At 38.9% G+C, this 12,568-nt stretch overlaps 1 protein-coding gene and 1 long non-coding RNA gene across 10 annotated transcripts in view; one reads left to right on the top strand and one right to left on the bottom strand.

The window, feature by feature from the left end:
- The window catches only part of RABGAP1L (RAB GTPase activating protein 1 like), a 531,206-nt gene extending 521,078 nt beyond the window's left edge, over positions 1-10,128 (top strand). For all 9 annotated transcript variants that reach the window (XM_038413497.2, XM_043491093.1, XM_043491094.1 and 6 more), the window contains 4 exons: positions 177-260; positions 776-847; positions 2,823-3,020; positions 4,397-10,128. In XM_038413497.2, coding sequence (XP_038269425.1) covers positions 177-260; positions 776-847; positions 2,823-3,020; positions 4,397-4,552 — 510 coding nt within the window. In that variant the 3' untranslated portion in view covers positions 4,553-10,128. The remainder of the gene's footprint in view (positions 1-176; positions 261-775; positions 848-2,822; positions 3,021-4,396) is intronic.
- Positions 1-12,568, bottom strand: part of LOC119860167 — a 19,573-nt gene continuing 7,005 nt past the window's right edge. Inside the window, exon 2 of the long non-coding RNA XR_005294451.2 lies at positions 1-216. This is a non-coding gene — a long non-coding RNA (uncharacterized LOC119860167). The remainder of the gene's footprint in view (positions 217-12,568) is intronic.

Here is a 12,568-nt window from a genome sequence, read left to right on the forward strand (position 1 = left end):
GAGGCTATAACAAGTCTTTTGAATACCAGGCTTTATCAAGTAGTGGGAATTGGTAATGAAGAGCTATAGTGTTGTTACAGATGCAGAGTATGTTCAAGAGTGAAGTCATCACTCACATGTTGGAAAATTCCTCAAAGCCCACCTACTAATATGATTTCTCTCCTTGAACTTTCCAGCTGAAGGAAATCTTCAGGAAACAACTAGAGAAGGCAGAATCTGAAATAAAGAAAACCACAGCCATTATTGCGGAATATAAACAAGTAACATTTATAGAGAAACTCCTGTTTCATATAATTATTTGTAAACCATTTTTAACGTCTTTCTACTCCCCATCTCAGGCAAGCTGACTGTTCAGCGTTTTAGTATTAGTACTTTTGACCAGGGCATGTCTCATTTCAGGTTTTCTGAGAGCATGAATTGTAGACAGTTATATTCTTTCTGGAGTTGTCCAAGTGGAATCTGCCACTTTCTGTAGAGAAGAATACCTCCTTACCATTCCCAACCCACTACAATGCAACTGCCTCTTTTGCCCTGCTCCTGGCTAAGGATGTAGGCCAGCTCCCCATGAAATTAGTCAAATCAATCTCAGTGTTAAGGTTGCATCTTGAATACTACTATTTAGACCTTTTTCGTCAGCCTTGCTGCCACTAATGGATTCATTCTGAGGAAATGACTGTGTATGATTTCGGTGAAGCTATAATAAAATACTGCTGAAATGTACCACACATTTTTTTTTAAATAAACTTTATCAAAGGGGTTGTTTTCCCTCTTCCAGATTTGTTCCCAGCTAAGTACCAGGCTGGAGAAACAACAGACAGCAAGTAAGGAGGAACTGGAGGTTGTGAAGGTGAGAATGAGGCCTCTGTTTGTGAAGTGTCTAACTCAATTATTCATAGATGCTGGCAGTAAAATACTGAAAGGAATTTGAACTGCAGCCATATAATAGCAGCCTTGAGAGCCAGGAAGATGGTCTAAAATACCCTCTCAGATGTTTCACAGGATGGAAACAATTGTAGAGTACATGTTCCTTTACCATGCTGTTGTGGATATCGGGTATGCTGGAGTTTCCAAACTGGAGTGCACAGAATGCCTGTATTTTTCCCCCGCAGAAATGTATTTGGCAGGAAGCATGGAAGGATAAGTCTTTATACGCTCTAATAAGCTGAGAAAGGGAGCCCTTTGGGGAAGCTTTTGAAGTGCATCTCCATTTTGCACAGTGCACACAAGCACAGCCTGAGACAGAGAAAGCAAAGGTTGCTTTGGACCTTATGGATTCTGGGCAGACCAGGGAGCTGCTCTTAATTATGGTGGGCTGGCCTGGTCTGCCCTAGACTTTCCATAACCATCCCCCTTCTATCCTGAACACCAAGGCCTTGTGAGATCTGCATAGAGCTGTCTCTGGTTGTCCTACGTAGTCTCCCCACTAGAGGAATTTTCCCCAATAAGGGACTTCACAGCACCTGTATGCTGCCACAGCAACGTACATGGAATCCCTCCCTCTTTCTGTAGTTCTCAAACTTTCTGAAGTATATAACTGTTGCTATCCAGTGGCAAATGTCTGCCTTGTACTAGGGTTAAATATTTTACTGCCTACTATTTATGATGCATTAAACCAAGGGTTTTACACATGCTTTACAAGTAGTTGGCAGTATAGCAACATACATATCTTCCCTCTCATGCAAAAAAAGACATTTCTGAAATGAGAATGCCAGCCACCCTACTTACTGTTGTGAAACTAATTTTAGAAGAATAAAGACTGACATGCATCTAGTTTCTTAAAGTATTTCAGTAAATTTGTTTACTTGTTTACTCTTGCTAAGTGGTCTGAGAGCCATGTCAGCAGGATTACATTAGCAGACACTTGCTATTGTTAATGGTGACCAGATATTCAACCCAATACTAACAACAAGAGGGAAGGAATGCAAGCCAAAATAGGGAAAGAAAAGTTTAAAGAATATTTAGATAAATTAGATGTATTCAGGGCTTGATGAAATTCATTCTAGAGTAGTTAAGGAAATAGCTGAAACAACCATCTTCGAGAACTTACGGAGGACAGGTGAGGCCACAGAAGAATGGAGAAAGGCAAACATAATACTGATCTTAAAACTAGGGGAACAAAAAGGACTCAGGGAATTATAGACCAGCCAGCTTAACTTCCATACCTGAAAAGTTCCTGGAACAAATTGTTAGTCAATTTGTAAGCACCTCTTCAAGCCAACCCAATATGGAACTTGCTATTGTCAAGTGTTCTTGACACTAGGAGCATTCTGTAAGATAATATCACTATTACATACCGGTATTAATAGCAAAGTAGTGGCCATTGCATCCAGCATAGAGTGATTACTTGTGATGAGTAGTGAAAACCTGGGTGGGAGCAGGTTTCTAAGCAGTATCACATGGCTGAATATTTATTTTGCCAAAAGCCATATTAATCTTCATATTTGATCAAAGGTATTCTTTTTTTAAAGCAGCAAGTTTAGCCAGAGAAAAAACCCTGCAATCTACTTTGTCAACAAATATGCTAACATTAATGCAGTACGGCAAAAATATCACAAGTCTTAACAAGAGGGTAAATATGACTTTTGAAGTCTAGATGTGTTGAAAAAATGCTGAAAGTATTAGGAATTCTTATCCTGGTGCATGTGCCCATATCTGTTGTTCATGAACTTCTAAAATCATTTGAGGTAATACCACATGTGACAATCTAGCACGCTTAGTGGCTCCACCATTACCACCAAAAAGCAAATCTAACATAAGAGCAGCTCTTCCAGGAAACAGGACATCTGTAACATAGCTAAAAATGGATTCTCTGGCTGTTCCAGGGTAAACTGATGGCTTGCAAACACTGCAGTGAGATTTTCAGTAAGGAAGGAGCATTGAAGCTGCCTGCTATAAGCAGAGACACCCAGGGAACAGAAAGAGATGATGAGAAGGATGCCCTCAAGAAGCAGCTGAGGGAGATGGAGCTGGAACTGGCACAGACTAAATTGCAGCTTGTGGAAGCAAAGTGCAAAATTCAGGTATATATACAGGTATCCTACTGTAGAAAAGACTGTATTAAGCCCTGTCTACCCTATGGGGAATTTAGTTGCAATGTGACTGTCTCCTTGACTTTGGTTCTGCTCTGTAGTGTAGATGGTGCTGGAATGCTGCTTTTATGCCGCGACACTAAGGGCTATGTCTACACTGGTACTTCCATTGGTAAAACTTTTGTCGGTCAGGGAGACGCTCTCCAGCTGACAAAGCTACCGCTGCTCATTGGCGGTGGTTTTATTTTGCCAGCAGGAGAGCTCTGTCCTGCTGGCAAAGAGTGGCTATACAGGAGACCTTACAGAGGCGTAACTGTAGAGGCACAGCTGTGCCACTGTAAGGTAATCCGTGTAGACATAGCCAAATTGAAAGGAGTCTCCTGTTCCTTTCGTTCCTGCACCGAAGCTGAATAGAGTCATTCTTGCACTCCCTGCAAGGCTAGCCAAGCCAAAGGGGGCTAAGACCACTGCAGAAGAATGCATACCACATCCTGTTAAAGGGTGGCACAAAGGCCACATTTAACCTACATGGTAGGGAGCTCTGGAAAGGGTATGAAACTCAATGCCTCCTGTAGATCTGCTGGGGGTAAATGTAACTACACTATTCCCAATCCATGGCAGTGACTATAAAACACAATCCAGCCTTTTAATAACATAGTGCTATGTCCAAAAAATAGCTCTCATTTGTGGCCCTAACTTACCCCAGTCCTATCTGGCAGATGATTGTCTGTTGTCAACCCTTTTGTTCTTGAAGTACCCTCTCCTCTTCTGCTAAGCTTGTGGAGTCACTCTCACCACAAGTCACAACATCCATCATGCATAGTAATATCCCTTGCGGCATCCGTCAGTACCCATGGCAAGGAGTATCATTGCAAACAAGGCAGCCCCTCCACTCCTCAGACACTACCATTCCTCTATTGGTTCAGTAGCTGCTCAAGATACGTCCTTCCTTTCATACTATTGTTCTACTTCTAGACATCTCTACATACAGTTGCCAAGCCATCAAGGCACCATACCATTGGTCTTTTACCCTCCTATAGATTAAATCTTGTTTGCCTATAGTGTACCTATATGCTCGTCTGTACCATTGCTACACCCACACATCACCTCTGAGGGTTTATTTTATGCCAATATAATTGGACATAGCTGATTTTGTGAATTCCCAGGAAAATGAGATGTTGGTTCACTCTTCCCCTCTGGTCTTCAAAGAAAAAGGGTTCTAATTTGTAGTAGTATCTTCTTTAGTTCTACTGCCTCTCCCCTCCCCCTAACTGTAGAAGGAAAGAACTCAGTTAAAGGAATTGACTTTGAAGATGCCTCTCTAATCAATGATTTTCTGATCAACTCTGACTATTCTACTTCCTTAGGAACTGGAGCACCAGAGAGGAACCCTTATGAATGAAATCCAAGCTGCTAAAAACTCTTGGTTTAGCAAAACCCTGAACTCTATCAAAACGGCCACGAGCACACAGCCACCCCAGCAGCCTCCACCATCCCAGCCACCCAAAGAGAGCAGTACATAGTTCCAGCCAGACTCCAGGCACAAGAGCACAAAGAACAAAGCAATTGAAGCCCTGGAGGATTTTCCCAGGGGTCTCTCCTCTTGGGAAAAGGACAAAAGGCAGGAGTGCAGGCACTGAAGTGAAATCCTTCAGTGTCTTTACTCATTCTGGTGTGACCCTTTCCAAAGGGAAGTTATTTAAAAAATCCAATTTTATGTTGAATACTTATTTCCCATCTGCCTTCCTGACAGCCACATTCCAATACCTTCATCCTTTTACACTTTATTTTATATGCTTACATGTTAAGATGGATCAAATAATTCAGAACTAAGTGTTTAGTATGTGAACTAATTATAACTACAGATGTTTTCTTTTTGGGAAAGAAGGAGGGCAGCATAAATCTTGTCAAAGAAAGCACAGTATAATGCCAGGCTCTATACTCATGCCATGGGATCATCTCAAGTTTACAGTGGTGATTGCATCCTGCAGCGAAGCATTTCCCATTCATTATTAGTCTTAAGTCACAGCCAAGATCGTCTTGTGCTCTCTCTGGCATAGCACATGTGTTTATAATGTTCCCTGCGAATATTGTGTGTGTTTGATTTTGGCGATTAGCTTCCTGCACAAATTCAAGGAGCGCAGGTCTTCCAGGCGCTGAGTGGCAGCACTGTTTAATTCTTGTGCTTCGCACCTGAACTGGAATTTAAAGTGAAATCTTCTAGTTCCCTTCTTATTCTATGTTTTATTTTCTGAACTGGAGAAATAATTCCCTCCATTAGAACAAAGGGAAGGATATATTCCTTGGGTGGGGTTTGTTTGGCCAATAAGTAGATTTGAAACCTTGCTTAGTTTTGACATTCTAGTATCCCTGTACAATAAAAGCTGTTGTTTTTTTTCAGGGTAAAGTTGGTGGAAACATTTTCACATGAAACACTGGGCCAAGGTTTAAGGCTTGCACTTGGCACAAAACTGGAAGCATCAAATCAAAAAACTCTCTTTGCACAGGAGAAAAACACACCATAGAAAAGTTTATTTGCTTTTGACATTTTATTAGGGAACCCTAAGTTCTTGTATTTTTTTAAAGGACAAAATATTAAAAATGCAAGATAATAGACTTACTCATGAGGTAAACTTTTCTGATGATTATTGAGTCTGTCTGAAAACACGGTTGTCTTGTTTTATACCTCTAAGTTGAAGTGCAAAAGCAGTTGTCTTTTTTTTGATTGAACATAAATATTTATAGAAATACGTATTTCATGAAAAATTAAACTATTGCTTAAACTGATGGAAATATTTTTAATTATATTTAACATGTCTATAAGAAGGTCTTGCAGATAAATATTGTTGCTGGACAAGAGTTGTGCATTAAGTTTCCCCATGTTATAAAATGTTCCAGGGACATTAGCCCTGTTTTGATTTTAAATTTTAAGTAATGCAATATTTTATCAGCTCTGTACAATAAAGTTTAATGATACTCGCATCCTGCTTTACTTTCAAGTATATTTTCAGAAGATTTTTACATATAGTACAAGTTTAATATTTATCCTATGCCAAATGAGACATTTTGAAGAGCAGTCAGCTGTTTGAATTAGAGATCAAAATATAGTCACTATCCTTAGGCAGCAAAAGTCCTGCAATTTGGTGATGTAGGTTCTTTTTTCTAAGAACAGAGCTGAAAAGAGTTAAGTTCCTCTCTTTAGAATGGTTTATAAACTTGCGTGGAAGAACAGTGTTTTGTCTAGATGTTGTTACAGAGTGGAACCAAAAATAAGAGGGTTCTTCAAGTGAAACTGAATTTTGGCATGCTTTCCATAATCAGCTTATTGCTATTAATACTTATCTGAATAAAGACCAGCATTCCTGTCCAGTGGAATTACTAATTTAAGCATAGAGATGTCATTGGCAAGTGAATTAACAAACTTGAACTAAGTTATGTAATAAACTGGAGGTAACAATTATATACATTGGAATAATTACCATATTGTAATACTGGGAGTATTGTGCTCACAGCCAACATTATTACTAGTATCAAACCACCAGTTCTGTCCAAATTTCTCATTTAAATTCCAATCCTTTAATTTCAATCATGCCTAGAGGTTGATTTATATTGTTTACCAAACAAGGTCTTCAATGCAGTATAAATAGAAAAGTGATTTTAAAATGGCACTTTCTGGCATGTCTCCACTCAAAAATGTTTGTTACCTGTCAGCCATGCTGAGCCGTTAGTTATTGGAGAGGAAGTTGGATTCTATTTTGCCTTCACATGATAGCAATAAAATTATCAGTCCAATGCTGATGACAGAATCTTCACTCCTAGTTATGATCCAAGAGGCTTGATTTTTCTAACCCCAATCCCAGGTTGAGTGTCTATCGCCTCTAATTAGAAGAATGAATAACCTTTAGACTTTAAAAACTGTAAATCTTCTTGGAATCAGTGAAAGAACAAATAAAAGAGCACTTTCCTGACTGTAATGACAGTGATATTCAATAACATGGAAAGCTAACAAGACTGTAGGGTTACAAGATAGGAGGTAAAATCCCACTTCCTGGCTGTATATATAAATAACCTACGATTGTCATAAGGATAAAAAAATTGGTTTTAGTTGGCCCTCTCAGTGGTGAGACACAGAATTAGGTACATGATGGAAATGTGCACCTTCAGGGTTGGCTGATATACTGTATGTGGTAAAAGCTGATGTTTGTGCAGATTTTTTTCAAAGGGAGACTTCCTGAATTAAAAGTCTCACTGAAGCGAATATGTATCTGTTCAAACAGCACTGAAACAGTTAACATAACTCAAAGTGTAGAAGTAATAATTTTTTTAAATCAATATCAAAATGCATGCCCAGTTCCAACAGTTATACTAAAGTTAATTTGCATCCGTCCATATGTAAGGAGTATGCATTATTGGGGATTTTTATTTTTACTTCTATTCAGAACAAGTAATTTTGAAATATGGCCTTAATTTCACAAAGAAAGAAATCTCTGTAAAATATATATTTTGATGCAGTTATTAATCTTGTGGATACTAGTGTCTCACTGAGGTGCACAATGCAGAAAGAATAAATAATTTTTTCCACTTTATGCACAAGTTTGGGTGAAACACCTAACAGGATAAATAAAAAGTTTAATTATATGGTACATCAATTCACTAATCATATCATTGTGGATCAAAGTTGAATTTATGTAAAATAGTAGTGCATACTTCATATCACTTAAAAAAAAATTGAAAAGTTAATGACTTGCCTTCATTCAGATAAATTGCTCAAGGTTCTTATGCTTCAGTCCTCAGTAGAAGGAAAGCACTGAACCATGTACCCAATATAGCCAGCTGACACACACATCCCAGCCTCTACCCTGCTCATTAGATTGTACATCTTCCCATTTGCTATAGCTAAGTTATCTTTAGATAAGCAGAAAAAAATTTTGTATTATAAGATGTATGGCAGGACTTTTTGTTTAGCCATTGAATTTCCTGTTTTATGCTGGCGTATTTTGTTTTATTTCATTAAAAAGCTATTTTGAAGCAAAAAGCAGGTGTGAGGTATCTCCGTTCACTAGAACAAGAAAGGAGAGTCAGGCAGAGCAGAAACTCATTCCTCAATACCAGAGTATATTCGTCATAGCAGACTCCTGTAGTCTAAGAAGAGACAAATACATTACAGCATTAGGTTTTGTTGCAAACACCAGGGGTGAAATCCTGGCCCCAGTGAGACAATGACAAAACTCCCATTGACTTCAGTGGGGCCAGGATTTCACCAATGGAGTTGAGTTTGTGATATGCTGACTAGCCTTGGTGATAGTGTTCTTTAACAGAGTAGAAAAACTGCCCATACTGGCTGCTACAGTATCATGATTTACAAATTAAGTATGAAAAAATCTTGCTTTCCTAATGCCAGTAGGAAGTGTGCATGGCTGAATTCTGACATCCCTGTACCGAACATGTGAACTTTGTCATATAATATGTTATTTTTCATCTCCTAGAGAAGCCTTTAGTACACATTTTACATTTGAACATCTAGGCAGTGGTTTTAACTAAGAGCTGAATAATAGTTCTCTTGAACCAGCCATCAGTGGATGATGCCTTGTAAAGTAGTCAGTTGTTCAATAGCGGTCTTTACTGGACATATGGCACTGCATATGCCCACAGATATAACGTAGCACCATACATTTTCCTCTTAAATACAGACTCCTTCTAAATTCCCTTTCTGGTTATTACATTAACCATCCCATGGAGAGGTGTCCCACAAAAAAAAAAAAAGGCATTTCTATCAAAATAGTGCTAAATGCTCACACACTACATCCCTTTCATTTTGAACTATTCAGTGTAGAAAATGTCGCAAGTTGACTTCTAAACAGCCCCCAATGCACCCTCAAAAACTAGGCTATGATACATAGAAAGCATCCAGTTTTAAAGAGATTCATAATGAGAACTAAAAACTGGAGCACATAAGGGCACTATACACAAGCACTAATTACAACCCTACCTTTCCTAGTTCAGAGGCCTGCAAAACAACATTTCACGACCATTAATCACTTTGTACAGGTTTGTCCTTCAGGAATAAAGAGCTGTCATTAATTTCTTCCAGACTCCCAGTGGTTTGCTATTGAATGTATTTCATGCCTATTTTTACCTGGAAAAAATATGGCTCAAAAATAAGAACTTTACTTCCTTCCCTTATTTTTTTATTCAGTGAGGCTTGTTTTTATTTAACCTGTAAAGGAGCATATATGCATCTTTGGAAACTATATGTTATATATAGAATAATATATAGGAAACTGAATTAGGAGATAAAATACATCAGAAGAGTCTAGTGTCACAAATTTCATTCATGTGATTTGATAACCACCAGAATCCTGGGCTGTACTAATTTCCTTTCAGTTTCTCTTATTTTTGTGTTTTATATAATACATGGAACCTACTACCAATTCATATAAACAAGAGAAAATGTTATTGGCATCTTTGCCTGATTCCCTCTTTTCCTGATTCCCTCCTTTCAACAAACCCCTGAGGAAACGAATGTGGATGAGGTTTTCAAGAATTGTATTGGGAGCCATTTCACTTAGAACCATCACCTTCTCTTAAAAAGCCCAACTCTGGAGAGAATATTCTTTATAGTATAAGTAGAAAATACAATGATGTCCAGTGCAAGCAGAGATGGGCCCTATCCAGATCCCTAGTTTTCCAAAATTTAAAGGGGGTTCAGTTCTAAGGATTTTATTCAGCCTCTTGAAATAGGGACCAGCTGCAAAGCTTGGATCCAGAGTGAAGGTTCCCCACCTGTTGGGTTATTCAGCTGCACAGTCTTGATTTGGGTCCATTCCTAATTATAAGAGAAATACACGCTGGTGGACTAGGGAGCTACAGGAGTTTTGTTCTGTTAGACATATGATTTGGGAACATTTCTATACTGCCAATCAGTCACTGTATAACCAATCCATGTATTATATAAAAATATAAATGTAACACTTGTTATTAAAAGTGTAATGTACATCAGAAGAAATGTTTACTTTTTTAATTGTTAGACATGTTTAGATCAGTATCTTGTTTTCATTGTGTGAATGATACCTTGTAAAATAAACAGAAATGCAAACAAGATGGGAATGAGATGCTTGTTTTCATAAACTGCTCACGTTACTGATACCCTCAATGTCTGCTCAAGAAATGGTTTGACCTCTATTTACAATAATAAATCTTAACACTGGCACTTTTGATATGCTTACAGCAACTCAATTTGGTCACTCTCAGGCATGCAGCATTAGTGTATCAAGTCCTATCATTAAGGTTAAGATTTCGTTAGTTATTTTTAGTAAAAGTCAGGGACAGGTCACAGGCAATAAACAAAAATTCATGGAAGCCTGTCCCTGACTTTTACTAACAATAACTGGGGAAGAGGGGGAAGGGGTACTGACCACCACGGGGGACTGAAGCTCAAGTACCGGGGGGAAGCGGGGGAAGGAACTGACAGCCCAAGCAGGGGGGGACAGAAGCCAAAGTCGTCACAGAGGTTTGTTAAAATGTCTCAGAATCCATGACGTCTGTGACTAAATCGTATCTTTATGTATCACTGAATTCACACTTAGAAAGTCCGCTAATGGAGGTTATATAGCAAGCAACTAATTTTAAGGGTCTGGGGCAGGGGTAGTCAATAGGCAGACTTGTGGTCAAATCCAGACCACCAGACACTTTTCATTGGACCCCAAAATCTTTTTTTTTTTTTTTTTTTTACTTAGCATCATTAATTATTATTATTATTTTCATTTTCTCTGGAGTCTAGCTCTTGACTATACATTGACCAAGAAATTTGGACCTTGACAAAAAATAATTGACTACCCCTAGATGGGGTAATGCAGTACCACACCTGTATCTGTGGTCCACAGCTCAGTTGCTGGCAATCGGTGGAGAATTGATACGTCACATGGCTCCTCTTTTCCAATTGTTTCTAGAAATGCCTGGGGTCTTCAGACGCTGCAGGCTTACAAAAGCTGCTGGAAGTAAAAGGAGCCAGTCTGTCTATATACAGTATACACCACTCCTGGAGGATGATGCTACACAAGGACTGAGGTTACAGGATCTTGAGTATCTCCCTAGCAGAATACATAGTGGAAGCAGGCAATGGGTCAGGCAAGCACTATACCCAAGAAGAGACTGAGAAGGTAGCTGTGCTGTAAGGCCAAGGGAGCAGACTAGAAAAGGGACAGACGCTTGTGCTCGGGGAGAGGAGCAGTGAAAAAGAAGGCCAGACAGCTGGGAAGCTTGAGGGGGCGGGAGGGAAGGAAAGACACAATAAAAGTAAGATTACATTTTTGCAAAGGAAAAAGCAAGGAACACCCTTTTCTAACATAAGAATGGCCATACTGGGTCAGAGCACAAGTCCATCTAGCCCAGTGGTTCCCAAAACTTTAACAACCTGTGAACCCCTTTCAAGTCAAAATGTCAAGTCTTACGAACCCCCTCCTAAAAATTAATATGTCCAGGGATTTTCTTCTTTATCTGAGTATAAATTATAAAAGCAGTGATCTTGGAAATACAAAATTTGTTTTTATGACATGCTTATTATACACTATTATCATTACAGTATTTTTATTACATTATGAAAATGGCAACACACTTCCAAGATCTCACTTTCATAGCTTGTATCACTTTGAATAAGCCTGTTATAAGACAAGGCTCCTATGTTTCATCAAGAAGTATCAGATGTGAAACAGCATGAAGGTATTTAAGAACTCAACTCAAAGAGTTCTTCCTACACAAGCACTCAGGTCTTGAGCAGTCCAGGCAAATGACGCACGTTGCAACAAACCTTAAACTTGTTCTTCATAATAATTTAAAAAACAATACTAGCTGCCTATTTAATTTTAAAAAACAGCAAAAAATATCCACCTCCCTTTCCATTTCTTATGAGTCCCGAAGTTTAAATTTCCTCAGTGTGATAGATATGCTTGCTTTGATCTGCTTAGCTCTTGGAAGTCCAGGGGCTCTGGGCTGCTAGCCACGTGCTGCCCGGAGTCCCTAGAGACAGCTCTGTCCGCCATTAGAGAATTTTTTCTCCTGTAACATTTTGTGAACCCCAGTTTGGGAACCACTGATCTAGCCCAATACCTTGTTTTCCAACAGTGGCCAATACCCGGTGCTTCAGAGGGAATAAACAGAACAGGTAATGATCAAGTGATCCATCCCGTCACCCATTTCCAGTTTCTGGCAAACAGAGACTAAGGACGCTATCCCTTCCCATCCTGGCTAATAGTCACTGATGTATCCTCCATGAATTTATCAAGTTCTTTTTGAACCCCATGATTGTCTTCGCTTTCACAACATTCTCTGGCAAAGAGTTCCACAGGTTAACTGTGCACTGTGTGAAGAAACACTTCCTTTTGTTTATTTTAAACCTGCTGCCTATTAATTTCATTGGGTGACCCCTAGTTCTTGTGTTATGAGTAAATAACATTTCCTTATTTACTTTCTCCACACCAGTCATAATTTCATAGAACTATCATATCTCCCCTATGTAGTCTCTTTTCCAAGCTGAAAAGTGT

Source organism: Dermochelys coriacea, chromosome 8 (genome assembly GCF_009764565.3).
Source record: "Dermochelys coriacea isolate rDerCor1 chromosome 8, rDerCor1.pri.v4, whole genome shotgun sequence".
NCBI classification, from domain to species: domain Eukaryota; kingdom Metazoa; phylum Chordata; order Testudines; family Dermochelyidae; genus Dermochelys; species Dermochelys coriacea.